Source organism: Fringilla coelebs (assembly GCF_963513975.1).
Source record: "Fringilla coelebs genome assembly, chromosome: 9".
NCBI classification, from domain to species: Eukaryota; Metazoa; Chordata; class Aves; order Passeriformes; family Fringillidae; genus Fringilla; species Fringilla coelebs.
The window spans coordinates 27,074,189-27,095,020 of NC_140067.1; the positions used below are offsets into that span (position 1 = coordinate 27,074,189).

The 20,832-nt window shown below is 54.2% G+C and overlaps 1 protein-coding gene across 1 annotated transcript in view; it reads left to right on the plus strand.

The window, feature by feature from the left end:
* Nucleotides 1-8,502: 8,502 nt before the first annotated feature.
* Nucleotides 8,503-20,832, plus strand: part of PAPPA2 (pappalysin 2) — a gene marked incomplete at both ends in the record, with an annotated part of 88,531 nt that continues 76,201 nt past the window's right edge. The window contains 2 exons of the mRNA XM_084211434.1: nucleotides 8,503-8,974; nucleotides 14,490-15,555. Of these exons, the coding sequence (XP_084067560.1) occupies nucleotides 8,503-8,974; nucleotides 14,490-15,555 (1,538 nt within the window). The remainder of the gene's footprint in view (nucleotides 8,975-14,489; nucleotides 15,556-20,832) is intronic.

Genomic DNA, 20,832 nt, shown 5'->3' on the forward strand with positions numbered 1-20,832 from the left:
ATTACCTGGTAATCATACACCAGCAGCTCTGCTCGTGGGGATGGAAATCCCCAGGATGAGCCAGTCCTGCTGCTTTGTCATATGTGGTCTGGTCACTGGGGGGAGACCAAGAACCGCAGCACCTCCGCCGGGGCCGGTGGGTGCCGGGTCCCCGGCGCGCTCGGTGCGAGCGATGCCCCGGACCTGCCCGCCTCGTCCGGGGGTTCCCTGCACGCCGCTCCCACCGGGCTCAGGCGGCCTCGAGGTGGGATGCGACACCTCCCAGCCTCCAGTACTGGCGGTGCTTTGGCAGCCTGGCAGGAGAAATCAGTCCTGTGAGGACAGGGGGCTAGCTGGGAAACCCATCTAGGCAGGACCCCCTCTCAGCCCAGGGGCAGCAGCAGGTGGGAAAAGCATGTTTTTGCCAGCACGGTTTAATCCCGGGAAAAATACAGCCAATGCTGAAGACCTTCTGTACCAGCAAAAGGGTCTTTTTGTTTTAATCCTTCAAACTGGCCTGGGACAGCGATGCTGCCAAATAGCCTCTTACAGGGACAACTCTCTCTGTATTCAGGGATTTTGCTGGATGAGTTTGATCTGAGGTTTTTTCACAGAAAACCAGCTTGAACTAAGAGGGTAGCATGAGTGCCAGCGTGCCAATATCCCAGCAAAATGAGGCTTTAGCTTTATCTTTCTTCTCAGCTGCCTCAGTCAGTGCAGCAGCACGTTCCTCCTCAGTCCCAGTGGCAATGCTGGGCAGCTGTGCTCTGGCTAGGAACAGCACAAAGCCACAGACCCCGTTGGGCAGTGGGTAATGCTCAATTGACTGCTGCATCCTTGGAGCTCCTCCTGCTTGGCCTTGTGCCCCCAGGCCCAGCTGGGAAGCAGTGTGGGACATGGCATGCTTCCAGGCTCTCCAGGGCCCTAGAGAAGGCAAGAAGGATCACTGTGGGTGACGGTGGTAGAGCTGCAGCAATGGGCACAGTGCCGTGGGCTGCAAGGAGATGATGTGGGATCTTGACTGCATGGCCACACTGAGCTGCAGGGGACTCTCCAGCAGCAGATTCAGGAGCTGGAGGCTCGCACAGGGAGGACATGGCCTGAACAGCCTCTCCTCTTCATCTTTAACTGGAAAGACCTTGCCCAGTAGATTTGCATCCTAAGTGATAGAAAACTGATTTTACTGGCTCTCCCCAGAATGGGATACCTGCACTTTTCCTGTTCTTGCCAGCACAGTGAGTCTGGCAGAAGCTGGAAGTGCTGCTGGCCAGCTCTGCCAGTGGCACGAAAGGGAGGTCAGAGATAGCTTTGAGTAACCCTTCTCAACCAGGGATCACTCATGCATTTACAGCTCCAAAAGGAGTCATAGAAATGGTTGAGGGGAAAACCTGACGTAGGGATAAAGATAAAACAGCTAATTAGCTCTGACTGAGCTGAGGTGAAGACTAGGAGAGCAGGCTACAAACATCCAATGGGTTTTAGCACTGAGGAAGGTTGTGATTTGGAAGGGGTGGTCCTTGCCAGCAAGATATTGTCATGACCAAGGCTTTCACACCTGTGCTTTGGCCTCTTCTGCTCAACAGCTGTGGTGAGCACTCTGGATTAAGAAGGTTTTAAGGCGGCACTGGGGTTAAGATTGGGTAAAAAATGCCACAAACATTTCAGGAGCAAAACACCAAACATCCTTAGAAGGTGTCTCTGTGCTTGAGGTGGTCCACAGAGGTAGACCATCATCACAACACCATTGACAGAGACACTGAAGGGCTCAGGAGCATGAAACCAAAGATTCAAGGGCTTCAGCTAACTGGCACAGGAGGCACACCATGGCAGGAGACATCCCAATGCAAGTCCTATGGGAAATGGAGGTACCCACTCTGGCTGGAAAGGCTGGAGGAGCCAAAGCTCTTGGTGCCTCCAGCTCCTGCTTCATGGGTGGACTCACAAGTAGCAGGATGCCACTGGCCTGGGAGTGCACACCTGGGGCTGCTCCCACTTCCTACAGTGCAGGTGCCAAACCACGCTGTGGGCAACATCCAACAAACAAACTAAGAAGCAGCTGAAAACTTGTTGGATAGTGGTGGTGCCAGAGTTCATCTCTTGCTTTTTTTCCTTGTCCAGTGAAAACCAGTAGGTGCCATATCCCCAGCTTGGGATAACCACTTTTTTCTCTTGCTTGAGAAGAATGTGTGTGTGTATGTGCTCATCCTTTCTTCCACGTTTTAACCAGGGTTCCGACCCGCCCCAAGGTGGGACATGAATGGCCTGAGTGGCAGGTCCACAGCACAGTTGTGAGCTGCAGGCTGTGAGCTTCCTTGGCAGCTGGCACATGGCTCCATCCCCTTCTCTCCCCTGTCTGTGGCTCTTCTGGAAAGTCTATTTTTATTTGTCTGTTCTAAAAATGAATGAGGAAGGCAGAGGTGTTTCCTTGTTGTGATGAACTTGTCCAAACCCCAAATACTTAAAACCCTGCTGGCTGGCTTTTAAGAGCTGAGTCTGGCTCTTTCGTGCTTCTTTTTATTGCTCACTGCCAAATGACAAAGCAGGTTCTCTGCAGGATAGAGGATGTCCCAATGACAGTGAGTTTTGGATCAACAATAAGGTGGCACCCCTAATTCACAGTACCAAAACTCCTGTTTTACCTTGAGGTAAAAGTTAAATGCAGCCCCTTTGCCTCCACCCCAGCCACTGTGCTCGTTTACTTCTGCTCCTTTCCTTCTTGCTGCAGCTGTTCCCTGGCTGGGGTCAGATGAGAGATCTTAAAATGTGAATTTTGAGGAACTGCTGAGCTTTGCATCTGCTCTGAGGTGGCACGAGCCCTTTCTGCCTTCCCTCGTCCTTGAGATACCAGTGCCAGATTAAGAGTTCACTTCATGTTTTATCAGCTGGCTCTAGCAAATGGCTTTTCTGTCTGGGTGACACATGGAAAGTGTCTGAAAATGCAGGAGCAGGGTGAAGGCTATCAGGAGATGGTGGAGCTTTGTGCAGGTAATTGCTCTGACCCTCCTGCAGGGGAAGTCGTGCTCGATTAAGGAAGTGATGCTATCGTGTGAGCAGCATTTCCAACCGGGATTAACGAGCAGATGTTGCTGTGGGCACACGGGTGATGAAAATGCAGCAAGACTGTGTCGTTATTCCACTTGGCCACCAGAGCTGTCATGAGTGGAGCAGTGCTCTCCTGGAGCTCCTGCCAGCAGACTGGGCTCTTCTGGGGTGGGATTTTGAAAGTCTGAGTGGGTCCCTGCTGTGTTTGTACCAACATGCTTCTCCCTTTGGAGCCCGCACAGCTCCTCTGGCATCCTGCCTCGGCTGCAGGCACAGGAGCTGCATGGCATCTCTTGGCAAAGGATATCTCTTGAACTAGGATAGAGTTGTGCTTGGACTATCCTGACTTAATGGGGCTGAAACTCCCCAATAACAGCAGCAGAATGGAAGTGAGAAGCTAGATTCCATTTCCCCCTTGCTTTTTCATGTATGCTTTTCCTCCTTGGCTGCTAGAAGAGCCACATCACATAAAGGCAGATAAGATAACTGCTGCCTTTTGTCAGCAGTTGGAAAAATTTTCAGTATCTGAGACACCCTGTCTGGCAAAGGTCATGCCCTGTTCTCTAGCAGATCTTAATTTAGCACCTGAAAGTTCTTGGTGAAGTGTGAAACTTCAGGATGCAGGAAGATCCTTGGAGGCTGTTGTGTAGGGAATGTCTTCCCTATGCAGAGATGTGAACGAACTGCTGAGCATCTTCACCACCCTCACTTCCCAACTGGAAGCAAATGTTTTTTACTGGAAGCTTGCAAGAGCTGTCCAAAGCACAGCTCTGCTGCAGCTCAGGGATCCAGCAGGATGTCCAAGGCTGCTCTGAAATTGCTACCTCTGATGGTGATGCAATGAACCAACTTCCAAGCACCTCAGCTGATGCCCCAGTGACCACCTGGCTAGTTGGCTTCCTCCATGGACTCCCTGCATTCCTGCTACCCTGGGCAATCTATAGGCTGTGGCTTAGAGCACAGGGCAGGAGGCAGGTGTGAGGTGTGAGGATGAGGCAGCAAACATATCCTTTGCTGTTATTTAAATTCATTCCTTGGCTCCACTTCCAAAGGAGTTGAGGTCGTGTATGTGGCTCATTAAAGCCTTGAGGCAGGTACAGCTGAATTCAGCAGAGAAATTGTTATCACCAAACTCATGGGACTGAACAGCACAGGAAAACCTTACTGGTGTTGCAGGGTGAGGGGAACCCACCCCCCAGGCCATGGAGAATCCAGGGGAGTGCCTGTGGGAGGTCTCTGAGATTGTCTCTCATCCTTTACAAGATGTGTCCATCTGCAAGGCACAAACACACAGGGGACAGGACTTTTGACAAGAGAATCTAGTGATGGGACAAAGGAGATGACTTTTAAGTGAGAGTAGGTTTTGATTTAGATATTAGGAAGAAATTCTTCCCTGTAAGTGTGGGGAGGCCCTGGCACAGGTTGCCCAGAGAAGCTCTGGCTGTCCCTGGATCCCTGGAAGTGTCCAAAGCCAGGTCAGACAGGGCTTGGAGCAACCTGGGATAGGGGAAGGTGTCCCTGCCCATGGCAAGAGGGTGGAACTAAATGATCTTTACAGTCTCTTCCAATCCAAATCGCTCTGTGATCCTTTGATTGTATGGCTCTGGCGCTTTTGCTGCTGGATTTTTGGTGTGTGACTGTGGGCTCCTACCGGCACTGGCACCAGACAGTGGCTGCACACCACTGGGGCTTATCTCCAGACCCACCAGAAGCAGGAAACTCAGCGAGTTCCCAAACAAACCTCTGGTGCGGGAGGCCAGCGTCTCTGACCTCCGGGGGTCCTGAGTGTTTGAACAGCCTCCTAATCTGCTTGGGAAAAGCAGGAGAGCTGGGGAGGGAGAGGAGGGAGGGCTGGGGCTGTGCCCTGAGCGGGGTCGGCTCTTGCTCGTGGCTTTGATTGCTGAGGCTTGCTGTCTCAGGCTTGCGGGATTTGGCTGCCTGGCCGTGAACAAAAAAGCTGGATTCTCCCCGAGCCTTTATTCCCATGTCAAGATCACTGGTGGTTTCCCGAGGAGGAGTGGAGGGAGAGGAAGGCTTTTGTTGATGGTTTTTGACAGGCGTGGGGAAAAGCAAGGCTCAGCCTCTGCTCCAGCTAAATCCTAGAATCATAGAATAGTTTGGGCTGGAAGGGTCCTTTAAAGGTCATCTTGTCCATTCCCCCTATAGTGCACCCCACAGCTGCTCCTCACCTTCCCCCAGTGTGGGCTGAACCAGCCCTGGGTACCTCACTCCTGTGCCGGGACCATCCCACAGCCCTTGCTCAGCATCTCACTCTGATGGGGCTCCCCCATTCCCCTGCCTCCTTCCAGAGGCCCCCTGCTCCTTCCCAGCACCATCAGCCTGTCTTATCCAGTCCCCACCCCAAATAACCCTGACTGCAGAGACTGACAGCCCAGAGGGTCCACAGAACAGGGACATGCCAGCAAGGACAACGAGTGGGGAAGGGCTGAGGAATAACCAGGCAAAGTGACCCTCTCACACCCCTCTGCCCTCCTCTTTCCTCCCGCCCAGCGTCCTTTTACTTGCTCCTGAACATCATTAGCAGATTTGAGCTGCAGTGGCACCCTGCCTGCGAGGATCATCTCCATGGAAGATGCCAGGGCTGTTGCATTCCTTAGCCAAGAGGACCTGCCTCTGAGCTGGGATCTCTAACAGATGCCCACTCTGCTTCCCTGAGAGACAGAAAACATGCCGAGGGCACACTGCCACTAGTCGGCCACCCTGGAATCCCCACCTTATCCACAGGACCAGTCTTCTCTTCACAGGTTCACAGGCAGTGAAATCATCTCAGTGGTCAGTTAATTGTGGGGTTCTTTGTTTTGTTTTTGTTGGGTTTTTGTTTTGTTTGTGCTTGTTTTTGTTTTTTAAAGCAAATTATTGAAAAATTACCCAAATGACAGGGATTTACTCTGCAGCCCACAGTGGTGCTGGGATGGGAACAGCATCCCAGTCTGTCTCTCCCCCAAATGCTGAGTCAGCCCAGTGATGTGTCCCCCTTGTCCTGCCATCCTCATCCTCACCAGCCCCACATTGGCAGGGATTGCCAGGGGAACCTGCTTGGTGGAGAGTGCTCAAGAGCCAACATGGGATAATGATTCATAGTCTCAGCTTCCTGCTCCAGTGGTTCCTAAATCCGGACAGACTCAGGCTTGGACAGGCAGAGCAGAGGAAGAGAGGGGCTTAGCATGGCAGGGAGCCTTCCTCTGCTGTTGCCCATCTTTCCCCCAGGAAGTGGGCTCCTTGGTGGGCTTTGCAGCTGCTGGTGCATCCCAACCCTGCAGACAGCAGAGCTATTTGTTTGTGGGTGTCATTCTGTCAAGGGAGCAGCTTAGCCCAGGCCAGAGCCTATATATAGAGCCCCTGCCTGCGTTCACTTCTGGAGGGCTTTATTGTTTTGGTGCTGGATTCATCCCAGCTAGGCTGTCCCTGAGGAGGCAGTGCTGCTGAACCTCTTGGATGGCAGCATATGTTGTTGAGGGTCTTGCTTCTCTGGAGTACCTGGGGGAGAATGTTGTATGGCAAGATGATAAACAGCCTCTTAATAAAGTCACCACCATGCAAAATTAGCCATCCCGTGGGATCCTCTCTTATCAGGCCCTGGTAGACAGAGCTATCAGGAGCCTGCTTCATTCCTGAATGAATACTCACTGTGAGCAGTGCTTGCTGGCATTGGCCCCAGGACAACACTTGCTGGGCCACCTCACCAGTGCCAGGCCCTGAGCAGGGTTGTCTCTGTGCCCCCACTGCCAGTGGATGGGCACTGGGTCAGCGGGTGCAGGCAGGAGAGCTGCAGACCTCTACTCACCAGCTCCCTGCAAGCAGTGGGTGTTGGTGTTGTGCTTGGATGTGGTTCATGCCACAAATGGCCCTGGGAGTTGCTTGAGCAGCTTTGCATGAGCCATCCTTGCTCTGCCTGGCCTTGTTCGCTCCCTTGTGTCCTCCCTTCCTCCCCACACCCTGCCAGCCCAGCCCTCACCTCTCTGTGTGCTCACACCCACCTTCCTCCTTCCCGGGCAGCAGGAGATGCACTGTGCTCACGCCTCCTAACCCTCAGATTTTCCAGCCATGTACTTTTCTATCTCCCCCTGACTAAAGGCACCAGTCCCCCACCCTTATTCCCATCACCCTCCCACCTTGAGAAGACAAAAAACCTGCTCAACCCCAGCCCCACACAGCCAGCTCCTGCCATTTATTCTTAAATCCCTTTCCCTCCTGCCTTGCTGGTTTGAAAGCCTGTACCCTGGAATGGGCCTCCCAGCTTTCGCTGGCAACCCTGCTTCACACTGACCGCCACAGATAGTGTTTGGGAGTGAAAAAAAATAATATATAAAATAATAATAATGAAAAGGAAGCACGAAAAAGCTTCTCATCTCACTGAATCTCCTTGATAAAGTTTTCCTAGTCTCCTATGCCTTGTCCTGGTGTGAGGGAGTCTTGGGAACCAAGAGGAAACTTTGGGGGTTTGTTTTCTCACCTGTATGCTTTGAGAAACTCTCCCTAGCAGCGCTGGTGCTGTACCCTCTGGCAGAGGGTGGGTGAGTTGCTTCTCACACTGCTGCCCACTCCCTTGGTGCATTCATAGGGTTTTTTTTTTTTTTTGGCTTTTGGATGTGGTTTGCTCAGACAAGGCACCTCCACCCCACCTTTCTGCACGTGTCATTGTTTGGGAAAGGAAAAAAATAACAAAAGCAAGAAAAAACAGAAAAATCTCTTGCCCAGGAGAGACCCCGAGTCCAAGACAACCTCTCCCCTCGCCTGGGGCAGGGCTGAGGGAGGCTGTCCCCTCCTTTCAGCTTCTTTTCCTCCCCTCTAGGTGACGGAGGCGGAGGATGGAAGCGAGGTGGGAGCTACAACAGGAGAAAACATGGGCAGGGACAGGGCAGGTGCTGTCCCAAAACCCCGAGGGCGGGAAAGGGGTGCGGAGGGGACCCAACGCCCGGAGGGTTGTGTCTCCTCTGCATCCCCTCCCCGCCAGCATCCTGGGCAGCGCCCGGGAGGGCGGAGGGAAGGGAGGGCGATGCTCCGCTCGGGGTTTATTAGATTGGACATAATCATCTTTAAATAAGGGCAGCCCCCCCTCCACACCCCTCCTCGAGGTGGGGGTGGGGAGCGGAGCGCCTCGGGGCTTTCTAGATAAGGGCGACTAACGCATCCCCCGCTCCCGCAGGCAGCGCCGGGCAGCGCCGAGAGCCGCGCAGGGTCCGCCGTGCCCCGGGAGCCCCGGCTGCAGGCAGAGAGGGGGTCCCCGCCGCGGTGCTCTCGCCTTCCTTCTCCTTCTCCTCCTCCTCTTCCTCCTCCTCCTCCTCTCGCAGGAGCAGAAGGGAGGAGAGCGGTGCCGAGGAAAAGTTGGGGGCAGCGGCTGCGGCGGGGGGCGGGGGACTGTGCCCCGGCGCTGCCGCCCGCCGCCCCCCTGAACACCCCATTTCCCCCGCGGCCACTCGGCCCCCACCTTCCAGCCCCCAAACTTCGTTCCCAAGGAGGATGCTGCGCGGCGGAGCCCCCCTGGCCGCGTTGCTGCTGGCGGCGCTCAGCCTGGCCCGCGGGGAGCCCCCGCCGGTCTCGGGGTGCGGGATGGAGGCTCCGAGCCGCCGCGCCGCGCCCCCGCATCACCCGTACGGGCTGTACCCGCAGGGTCCCGCCGCGCACGGCGCGCTCGGAGCCGCATCCCCGCGGGGCCGGAGACCGCGGGGAGCCAGGGGAGGAGGAGAAGAGCCGGAGGGCGAGGCGGACGGCCGGGGCCGGGGCCGAAGCCGGGGGGAGAGGCGGCGGGGCCGGGAGCCGCAGGTGCCGGACCCTCCCCGGGAGCGGCCGCTGCCCGCCCTGTACTTCTCGGGCGGCCGGGAGCAGCTGGCGGCGCGGGCGGAGGCGCTGCCCGCAGTCCCGCGGGAGGAGTTCACTCTGGAGCTGTGGGTGAAGGCGGAGGGCGGACAGAACAACCCGGCCATCATCGCAGGTAAACCCCGGCAGGGAGGGATGGGGACCCGACACCCCCCGACCCTCCGCAAACATCCGCACGGGGGACTCCCCGACTGCCCCGCTCTGGCAGGTGACACCCCGCGCCCACACCCGTGCTGTCAGCACCGCGGGCGTGGAATATTCCTCCTTCCCTTGAGACCAAACCCTAAACCATCCCCTCCCCTCCGTTCCCACCCGCCCCGTCCTCCCAGCCCGCCCCCCTGCCCCCATCCCCCCATCCCGCCCCGACTCCATCTGGTTTTTCCGTCTTCTCTCGCCGGGAGCTGGAATGTCCCTCTGGGTGACACGCTCCCCCTTATTCTCCTCCCTTCCCCGCAGCCCACCAGCCAGTCCCCCCTGCTCGGGGCTCCGGGCGCACGGAGCGTTCCGGGGCTCCCCGGGGCGGTGGCCGCACGGTGGCAGCCGCGCCGCGCTCACCGCCCGGCCCCAGCCCGATCCCCGCCCGGGCTGCGGCCCCGAGCGCTCTGCGGAGCGGCTGCGGGGCAGGGGGCGGCACCAGGGGCTTGTTCTACCCATAACTGTCCCCTCAAGAGCTTGCTGAGAAACCGGCAAGGGATGAGGAGCAGCTGAGGGAGCTGGGGGGGGGGCAGCCTGGAGAAAAGGAGGCTCAGGGGGGACCGTGTTGCTCTCCACAACTACCTGGAAGGAGGGTGTAGTGGTTGTCTGTCTCTTCTCCTGAGTAACAAGTGATGGGACAAGAGGAAATTACCTTGAATGCTGCCAAGAGACTTTTATACTGAATACTAAGAAAAATTTATTCTCTGAAAGAGTTGTCATGCACTGGAACAAGCTGCCCAGGGAAGTGGTAGAATCACTTCCATCCCTGGAATTGTTAACAAATGTATACATGTGGTGCTTAGGGACGTGGTTTATTTGGGCTCGGCAGTGCTGGGTTAACTGTTGGAGTTGACCTTAAAGATTTTTTTCCAACCTTAATGATCCTGTGATGGAGAAGCTGAGGAGACGAGGAAGACTGGCACACAGGCACAGAGCGTGGCAGATGCCACCTCCTGCAGTGGTGCTTCATTCAGCTGTGCCAGGATGGGTGTTTGTGTCTGGGTGCAGGGCAGCGCAGGGATGCTAGGAAGGACTGGGAATAGATGGCAGTGCCACAATGGCTGGGGTCCCCACAGTGTGGGCTCTTGTGCTGCCCCAGGCAAGCTGGTTGGGGAATCCCTCTCTCTATTCTAACTCTCCCTTGGCTTGTGATCATCTCACTGAACCTCCCTCTGCTTTGCCTGGTCCCTTTCATTGATTTATCTCCTCAGTTACAGGGCAATAACCACACGTGTGCAGTGCAAGAGGTAGGAGGGACAAGCTGGAGTCTGTGGCAGAGGGGAGAAACAGCCCTGTACAAGGAAACTACCAAACTCCCTAGCATCCACCCCTCTGTCTGCCTTCCCTTCGGCATCCTGGATGCACCCCTGCTGGCAGGCAGCACCTTGGGATGCATGGAGCACAATTTCCAGTCATCACAGCAGCAGCACGGCTGTTTGCATCTGGAGGTCTGGCCTGTAGGTGCTGGGGGGTCCAGCTAACCAGCAGAGGTTTTTTATTACTATTTTTTATTCTTTATTTTTTAATTTCCTTCTGGAGGGTGGGACAGTCGTCAGTGCTGAAAGCACCACCCGTGAGCGCTGGCATTCACTCCAGTAATATCCCCCAGCTTCCCTGCTCCAGGGCTTGAGTCAGCCCCAGGCACCTCCGGCTCTCTGAGTCACTGCTCGCTTCCCACTGGCTCCCTGCACTTGGGACCAAGGGGCCTGGGTGTGGGTGGCCAAAGGGGGCCAGCCCAGTGCTGCTGGCATTCTGTGTGAGCAGGTGACAGAAGCAGCTGCCAGCCCTCGGCAGGTGCTGAGTCTGCTTCTGATCTGCTGCTCCTGCTCTGTGGAACGAGAGGCCACTGAGCATGAGGTCGACCAGAGGTGTGGAGGAGCTGGAGAGGCTCCAAGTGTCCATGTGTGAGGGAAGGCAGGAGGAAAGCAGGGCAGAGCTGAGCTCTCCCAGCATCAGTGCCTGGGAAGTAATGGCAGGCTAAGCAGCTCTGATCATGGAAAGCAGGCTGTCCTGTCAGCTGGTGTGGCTGCTGCTTGGATTGAAGGCTCAGGAGTCGCTGGTCTTTTCCCCTAGATGCCACATTTTGTCTCAGGGCCATCCTGAATTGTAGGGGGATAGAATATAAGAAAATATAGATAGTGTAGAAAGTAATCTTACCCCTAAGGAGTTTCAGCTGGGTCAATAATCAAAGATTAGGAATAGGCCTGACTTTAACAGGCCACAGCTGTAACCAATGAAAAGAAGAGTGCTATAAAAGAGTGGGTTGGCTGGTTGAGAAGGGAACTGGAGTCAGTTGGCTGCTTTGTGAAGAGGAAACAGTCAGCACTCTGAGGAGCTGCCCACGAGAAACACCAAGAAGGTATGAAACTTTTGTGATAAGGAGCCAACAGTATGGAACACCTGCAATAAGATAATACTGAATGGGGTTGTTCATCCTTCTTAGTCACTCCTTCATGGGGGGATTTCTGCTGGGGTATAGTCTGCCACAGCCACTGTTAGGGAAGGAAACTGGTCCTTCTTCCTTGTCCTACTCATTTTGGGCAGCAGATGAGAGTCGTTTCATGTGATGCTGTTTCCTTTTCCACCTTTTTTGTTCCCCTTCTATCTATGCCTGCTCTGCTTCAGGTGAACCCCAAGGAATTTCCCTTTGTGCAAGGCTGAGGTTTGTTTTTACTCAGATTGTAGGTGATTTTGTTGGGTCAGATCCTAGATCAGAGGCCATCCAAAACATCTGCTATGTCTAAATCCAGATGTCCTCTTTGGATCCCTGGTTCCCACTGCAAACCCTGAGGGGTGACCATGTCTAGAGGCTCATGGCCTTTGTCAGATCCTCTGGAGCTTTAGCAGCTGATTTCCCCCAGTATCTGAATAATGAAACTTATTCCTTGTGCTGCAAAACCCCTGGCCCCAGTGGGAGAGGCTGCTTGCAGTGTGGCCCTAACAAAGGGGGCACACTTGATCTCTTTGTGGGCTTTTTTCTCCACAACCTTCCCTGGCAGGTACCTTCCTCTTCAAATTTTTTTATGCTGTTACCAACACCTCGTTTCACCCTTTCCCCCTATCCCCCCAGAGGCAATTCCCCTAAGGCACAGGTGAACAGGCTAAACCAGGCTAGAGCTCCTCTTTCCTGCCTGAGGTATGAGAGACAGAGTTGTACTTAGAGCTGCTGAGGAGATACCTCACACTTCTTCTGCAAACAGCTTTCTCTTCTGGTGGGTTACCTCAGGACAAAATGCCAAGCTCCTTGGCAAACTCGGGGCTCTTCAAACTGCTCCCCTGATGATTTCCCTGAAGGCCCTTGAAAGATGTCAGGACCTGGTGCTACACCTTTTCTGTTACACTATTCTGCAGTGGTTGCCAGCTGTGGGACATGCTGCTCTGCCTGCAGAACCTTCACTGCTGCTGATGTGGAGACGTCATCCCTAGCCATGCTTAGGAGGCACCAGCTGCTGATTTACTGATTTTCCTCCCCTGTTGTAGAGCTTGCCTTAGCCTTACTTACATCCCTTTGAGGACTTTGATGAAACTGGGCTCATTTAAGTTTCTTTTGGCCAGTGTTGAACTCATCAGGCACTGCCAGGCATGGCTTGGCTCTAGCATGGGTTTGTGAGAATGATAGCTTACACTCACCCCAGGGGCTGTTCCACCCCTGGTGCTGTTTTTCCCATTTTTGTCTTGGGGTTTAATCAAATTTGGGGCACTCTGAATCATTTCAAGGTGAGCTGCATGAGTTTTCCCAAGAGAGAAGGTACCACGCCCTGTTTCCTCAACCCCAGTGGGGACCAAAAGACGGCTTTTGAGTGTGCAGGTCCCAGCACACTTCAGCCAGCACCCAGCCCAAAAGCACTCTCCAGCTTTGCCTTCTCACTTCTGCAAGGCTCCTTTGCTGGCCTCCTGCTTTTTGGCTTCTCCTGGTCTCAGCTTCCCTTGGTCTTTGTGCTTCCCTTTCACAATCCACCAGAAAACAGGAGTTGGCCAAAGCCCACCCGCCCACGGAGGCTTTGTGCGTGGCTGCCTTTGTAGTGAGCAGGGACAGGGATCTGTGCCCAGGGTGCTGACGGCCCTGGGATGGTTTAGAGGCCACCACCCAGCTCGCCCTTGGTGAAAGTGATGGATGGAGGGAGGGATGCTGCTTCCTGGGGTGCAGCAGGGCTTGCTGTGGCCTTTGCCAGCCGTGTTCATAAGGGGAAATGTGGGGTCATGGTAACCTGGCTCCAGACACATCCCCTGGGTGAGAGCCAGATATTGCTCCTCCTGGAGCTCCTTCTGTTCTACACCTCTGCTTCTCTCTACTGGCCTCTTCACAACTCTGGCAGCAGGTGGGGCATCCCCAGGGACAGGCAGGAGTGCTTGCTTTGGACCATGAGGTCCTGATGCCATGAGGATGGGCAGGCAGTGTATGTGATGGGAATGGCACAGTGAGGGGCAGGAAAAGCAGGATTGAGAATAAGAGATACCTCAGCAGAAACATAAAAAGACTCTCTGGGCGTGGTAGCAGGTTTTGACAGCGTTGGGACACTGTTTGTTGGAGTGATGAATAGGAGAGCAGGGTGCCCCCAGAAGACACCACTGCTCAAGGAGTGACTTCAAGCTCACTCACCTCAGCCAATGACCTGCGTGAACATGGTGGTTGCGGTGGTTTAGGAGCCCAGAGGCATTTATTTCAAGCAGCAGGTTCATTTATTCTTGCCAGTGTTTAAGTGCCTTATGGCCACTAATTCCTAAGGGCATTCTGTGCCTGCAAGCCTCTGGTTCTTTGCCGTGGGCACTCGGCAGTCTGGGGGAAAGTCAGCACAGCTCCAGGTCTTGCCCAGCCTAAAACAGGTTTGCAGCATGCTTGGGCACAGAGGGAGAGGCTATTCCTGGGAGTGGATTTGTGTTCAGGTGACCTTAGGGGCTGAGGCGTGCACTCGCCAGGCTGGAGGCAGCACAGCCCGCTCCAACCCTCTCCCGCCAGCACTGGATGCATGACTGGGAGGGAAACTGGAGCATAAACCAGAGCTGTAAATCTGTCTGGAAGCTGTTGGGGAAGCAGTCCCTGGAGGAGCCTGTATTGCTTTGGGTTGATGTGCTCTAATTCTTAAAAGCTTTGGCTCACAGATAAAAAGCTTAGCCTTTAATCCCATCCCGCCGGAGCACTCCTACAGAGAGCAACTCAGAAACACCTCGCTCTTCAGCCTCTCCTCCCATCCACGCTCTTCCTCCCCTCTCCATCCTGTCTCTCTGGCTCTGCCATTCTTCCTGGCTGCTCCACCTACTCATCCAAAAAATTTGGAATGGGGGCTGGGGTGTCAACCCCTGGCGGAGAATTCACTGCCCAGCCTCTGACCACCTTCATTTACCTCCTGCCGAGGACCTAGCCTGTGCTCCAGGGAGGAGTGGTGATGCTCTCTGGTCCTCACCAGCTCCCCTCTCTCTTTCCATCCCTGCTGCAGGTGTCTTCAACAACTGCTCGCACTCAGCCAGCGACAAGGGCTGGGCGCTGGGCATCCGCGCCCTGCAGCTCGGCGGCAAGAAGGACGCCCGCTTCTTCTTCTCCCTGCGCACGGACCGGGCAGCCAGAGCCACCGAGGTCACCTCCCACCACCGCTACCGCCCTGAGGCATGGACACACCTGGCCGCCAGCTACGATGGGCGGTGGATGGCCCTGTACGTGGACGGGGTGCGGGTGGGCCGCTCCGGCGGGCAGCAGGGCCCGCTGCACAGCGCCTTCATGTCCTCCTGCCACACGCTGCTGCTGGGCGGGGACGCCTGGGGGACCACGCACACTTTCCGCGGACACCTGGCTGGGCTGGCCCTGTGGCGTGGTGCCCTGTCCCAATCCCACCTCCAGCGTTCCTTTCTAGAGGAGGTGCCTGGGGAGATGACGGCAGGGCTGGCTCTGGCCGCTGGCTTTGCCGCCCCGGAGGAACGCTGGATGCCTTTTCGGGAGGGTGCCTTCCCGCAGCAGTGGGTGCTGCTGTCCCCACCGGCCCCCGTCCTGCGGCCTTTGGGCCCCCCAGCCTGCGGGCAGACCGCCTGCGATAACGTGGAGCTGGTGTCGCACTACAACCAGCACTGGCCGCTGCGCAGCTGGAAGGTGGCGCGGTACCGCGTGGTGAACCTGGCGGAGGACGACGGCGGGCGGCCCACGGTCAGCTGGGAGCAGATCTGGCGGCAGCACCGCGCTCTGAGCGAAGCTTTCCGGCCCTACAACATCTCCTGGCAGCTCAGCTTGCTGGAGGTGCACAACTCCTCCCTGCGCCGCCGTGCCGTCCTGCTGGGCTGCGAGCCCAGCAAGGTGGGCAACGAGCGCTGCGACCCCGAGTGCGAGCACCCCCTCACGGGCTACGACGGCGGCGACTGCCGGAGGCCCGGCCGCTGCTTCTCCTGGAAGCGCCGCGACGGCGTCTGCCACATGGAGTGCAACAACATGCTGGACGACTTCGATGACGGCGACTGCTGCGACCCGCGGGCCACCGACGTGGCCAGGACCTGCTTCGACCCTGACTCGCCCCAGCGGTAGGCGCGGGGCTTGGGGGGTGGTAGGTGAAGGGACGGGATGCGCCCCGATCTGCGCCTGGGGGTGTCTTCCGACCGGCGGCTTCCCAGGGTGGGAAGGCAGAGGGGCGTTTTCCCATGGGGTGGGTGTGTTTGCCATCAAAAGAAGTAAATCCTGCGGTGTGACATGGCGCCGCTCTGTGAAACCCTGCCAGCGTTTTTTCCCCCCTGGGACCGTTCTGCCCCCTGCCCAGGGGGGTTCCCAGTGCAGAGCTGCCAGCCTCTGGTTCGTGCCAGTGGGAATGTGGGCAGAGCAGCCCGTGCGAAGGATACTGCTTACCCTGATCCCCTGCATGGCATGTAGTTCAGGAATTGCTGCCCTTTCCCACCTTCCTTGGATATGTCTAATGTCTGATTTCTTAATATGTGTTCAAAACGCCTTTTTCTTGATTGCTGGAGTGGGGAGAAGGAGGCAACCCAGCAGTGCTAGATGTGAGGTGCAGGATATGGAAAGGTGTGGGTAGGTGTGCATAAGCCTTGAAAACAAGAATCTTGCCCCAGGGAGTGATGCCCACAAGGAAATTCCCTTGGTTGGAAGGGGATGTGTGCCTTTACTGTGTGCTGTAGATGCAAAACACCTTGAAAATCCACATGGACTAAAACCGATGGAGCATCAATATGCTGTGTTAGGGGACCCTTGCTCTCCCAGGGGTCTTTGGAGTCAGCAGCAAGGGGGGTGGTGGAGAGGCAGACCCATTCACACAATGGGGACTCCAGGTTGTTGGGAACAGTGTCCTGGGTGCAGTTGGTGCCATGAAGTGCCAACAGCCCTGTTGATGGCTTCCAACCTTCAGGGCTCTGCTAAATGTACTTTCTGTATGGAGATGGGGAAGAGGAAAAAAAAGTCACGGCTTTTTTGTTTTATTTAAAGCTGTTTCTGTCTCAGTGTCTGAGAAAACTCATTCCCTGCTGTTGGCTCCTGGTGACAGGCAGAGGTGCCCACTGGAGCAGGAGTGGTGCAGCACAGATGGCAGCATCTGTCAAGAAAAGTTGCAAGGGAGGGTTTTAGGGACACATCTGCCCTTTGATCTTCTTTGTCCTTTGCTTTTCTTTCCCTGGGCTGTGGGAGCAGATAGGCTGTGAGCCACGAGTCCCTTTTTCCCAAGTCTGCTCTTTCTCTCTGCTCCTTCCCAGGCAGGGCACAGAGGGAGGAGGGAAGCAGGCATCTCTGTTTGGGCAGTGGTGATAGAGAGGAGCAGCACTTTCCCTCCTCCCTTCCTGGGTCCTTCTCACCCATCCTTAAGTTGCCTGAGAAAACCCAGGAGGAGAATGGGGAACCTTTCTTCCAGTGTATCCCAGTGACACAGAGAAGCATCACGCTGTGTCCCTGCCCAAGCAACCCTCCCCAGATGTTTTCCCACCTCTGGAAGTCTCTTTGGTGACAGCCACCATTGCCACCCTGTGACCACCTGTCCCCTTGTTTCCCATGCTGTGAGCCAGCATGGAAGTGCTTTCCTCATCATGGAGCAGATGAAAAGCCTCTGCAACAGCTCTCCACTTGTGGTGGCCATCAGCACCCAGCACCACTTGGCCTTGGTTTTGGCAGGGTAAAGGCTCTGTCCTTGCCTCTGTGTGCAGTTAAAGAAATGTTTTCATCCTCAGACAAGAAGGGCTCCACCTTAAATTGAAAAAGGCCAAATTTTTGCTGGTATGAATCAGGGCTTCCATTTGTCAGGATTTTCCCCTGAAAGTTGGGAAACAAAACAAAACAGAACAAAAAAACCCCTTGCTTCTGTGGGAAAGGAATGGGAAAATGGGAACACTAGGGAAATAACAAATCTTTTGCAATTTTCTTTCCGCAGACCTCATTGGTCTGCGCAGAGAACAAGAATGATTGATTGTAGGCTAAACTCAGAAAACTGAAATCCAGTGTGCCTGGCATTTGGGAAATGAGGGGGCATGGGTTGAATCCTGCTGCCACTGAGGTCTTCTGAGCTGCTTTTGGCTGGCTTCTTCAGAGATCACAGGAAAAAGGAGTCATTGAATTGTTTGGGTGGGAAGCACTTTTAAGTGCATCCAGTTCCACCCCTCCTGTGATGGTCAGGGACACCTTTCAATAGACCAGATTGCTCAGAGCCCTGTCCAGTCTGGTGATGCTGGTGGACATTCACCCTCCCTGTGCTCATCCCTACTGAGGATAGTTTCTGGAAAAGAATATATCTGTTTGTGGGAAAACCACTGGGAAAATGGTGGTGTGTGTTTGGGAAAAACCTAGGTGAACTTGTGCTTGCCAAAGAGCATGGCTAGGTTTGTGGCATTCCCCCCAAATTGGTGGGTGAACCCCAAGACACAGAAGCAGGGGACCTCAGCCTGGGGGGTTTTGTTCAGGCAGAGCTGAGTGGTGCTGTGTTTGCTTTAAGGTGTTGTACTCAAATGACCAGGGCAGCTGGAGAACTTAAAGGATTCTTAGGGTGGAAGCCAAAACAGAAGAAATAAAGTGAAATAAAATTTAACAAACTGCAGAAAGGCAGCACAATAGGAGCCAGGTGCTTTGGGTGTGTAACTGAAGGAGACCAAGCTGGCTGCTGCTTCCTCAGACCTCTCTGCTTCCTCATACCTGTGCCAGAGCCCAGGAGGGAGCTGTGGCTTTGGGACAATCAGGGGAGAGAGAACCCCCACTGCAGGTGACCTCTGCATCTCCTTGCAAATCTAGATCGCAAGACCAAAAATCTTAGGATCTTTTTTCATGGGTTAAATCATCTCTAGTTCGTGTCAAGGCTTTCTCATAGAGTGGTTTGGATGTGAATGTTTCTTACTGCAGCCAAAAATAATTGAATTGAGAAAGTCAGTGAGATGCTGGGCAATATCTTACCAGCATTGTAGACAGATTCAATATATTTTGGTGAAGGGTCTCAACACCATGTCTTGTCCTTCACAATTGTAAGCACTCAAGCAGAAGCTTTTTCCATTTTAACACATTTCTGATTTAAAATTCCCTCTTGGGCTGCAGCTGAGACAGAGGTAAATTAGAGGAAAAAGCAGAGGAACAGTGGTGGCTTCAGTGCTTCTTAGCTGGTGAACATCTCATTATAATTCCAGGGCTGCAGCTGGTGCCAGCTTATACCCTCACCCAGGGGAGGGAAATGAGATTTGGAAAGAAGGATGATTATTATTTTTTTTTAACAAGGGTATGTAGTGACAGGACAAGAGGGAATGGGTTTATGCTGAAGGAGTCAGGTTTGGATTAGATACAAGGAGGAGATTGTTCCCTGTGAGGGTGGTGAGGCCCTGGCACAGGTTGCCCAGAGAAGCTGTGGCTGTCCCTGGATCCCTGGCAGTGTCCAAGGCCAGGCTGGATGGACCTGGGATAGTGGAAAGTGTCCCTGCCTTTGAAAGGGCAGGAATGACTCGATCTTGATTGAAGGGTTGGAATGAGTTGATCTTTGAGGTCCTTTCTGACCTGCACCATGCCAGGGTTCTGTGACAGCTCTGGTGGGAGTGGAGCCAGCTGTGGCTGAGGCAGAAGCTGGGATGAGGGCTGATGCTGAAAGGGTATCAGTGGGCACTGGAGCTCACTGCTGAGTCCCTTCTGCACCTGCTCTGGTAGCACATGGAACCAGTCCTGCTGTGCTATGAGACAGCTGGGCCACCAGCCACAGGTGAAACCCACCAGTAGGACTGTGCATTTGTGGCTGGAGAGAGACTTAAGCAGGAACTCAGGTGGAGAGCTGTGTGTAGACATCCCTACAAGGCAGCCCAACAGGAGACATGGGAAGCAAGTCACAGACTTCTCATTCCACCCTTGGTCCACCTTATGAGGAACAAGGGGACAGGCAACATCAGGAGAGTTACTGACTATCATCCTTCACCCAGTTTTATCTTGACTTCAAGCATTTTCCAGGACTTGCTGGCAGTCCAGTGTCGGGGTCTGGAGTAAAATTTGCCTTAATTTTCAGCAGGCTCCCATCCTCTTGCAGAGCTTGAGTGCTGCTGTAATTGGTGCTCTTGGAAGGAAAGCAGCAGCAGCTCATTAGCAGCAATTAACACTCAGCCAGGGTCCCCCTCGGGCACTTAGTCAATGAGAATCTGGTGTGTGACACAGTTAATGTGAAAAGAAAAACCGGAGGGGAGTCTGGAGAGCAAAGTGGGTAAGGGCAGAGCTGCTGGGCCTTTCATCTTGCTGCCCAAAGTAATGGCAGAAATAACCTGAGTGACAAAAGGAGGTGAAAAATGATGAGGTGTCTCCAGGCTTGGTGGCATCTGCTGGGATGACCAAAGCTGTGATGTTAAAATGTACCTGATTAACTGGACTCTTGATGGGCTTTAATGCAAGCTTAGCTGGCCTCCCTCCTAAGGGACTGGTGCTTAATTGGGTTAAGGCTGCTTGGGAGCCTCCTGCAGTTTAAGCCTTGCCTTCAAAAGCTGATCCAGATTAACCTCCCTAAAAGTCTCTGGTGGACAACCACAAGAAAGAAGGAATCACTCAGAGGTATCCCCAGGCACCTGAGCTTTGTCAGGAGATGTTCAGCTGAATGTTGTCGGACCTGAGAGCATAAAGGGTGTCGAATTGAGAGAGGTGAGGCAGTGAGCTATCTTGGGGCCATAGCTGACCTGCCTAGGCCTTAATCCCAGCCAGATGGTGAAACAGCATTCCAATTAGCTGCTCTCTTCCTCTTCTTCTTCCCATGCTACAGGAAACCTTAGTAGGTCTTTCTTACTGTGATAGAGGGCAGGAACATGCAAAGTTATTGCAAAAGCTTTGCATATAACCTCAGGCCCCTGAAGCTGTTGCAGAGAACAGATTCAACTGTGTGGCAGTACCAGTCCTTGGTTTTTCTGGGTCTGGATTGAAGGCACTTGAGACAGTAATTTGTGTTTGGGCTCAAGTGTTTATTATTTCTTATCAGTAAAACAGTCTCACTACTGCGAGTTTGGCAGCTTTTCATTAGAAAGCACAAAATGGCCAACAATCTCTTGTTACAGGGTCTTTTAAGACTAAACTATCCAATTAAGAAAGGACACCTGGATTGTTTTCCCTTTTAACCCAATAACTGATCCCAAAGAGCCCCAATGGGGACTTTTCTGCCCAATTGCAAAATGCCACCCTAACCCATGATGAAGAAGGAAGAAGAAGCATGAAGAAGAAACCCAGGGTGACACCCTGGGCCCTCCATCTCGCTTCCATCCACAACATCCTAAAAATCCCAAAACCTCAGTTTCTCACCAAGTGATACACCTACACTGCTCTCTATAATCTATTGCACACTTTTGTGGATTCCAGTCTATCTTGATGTCTAG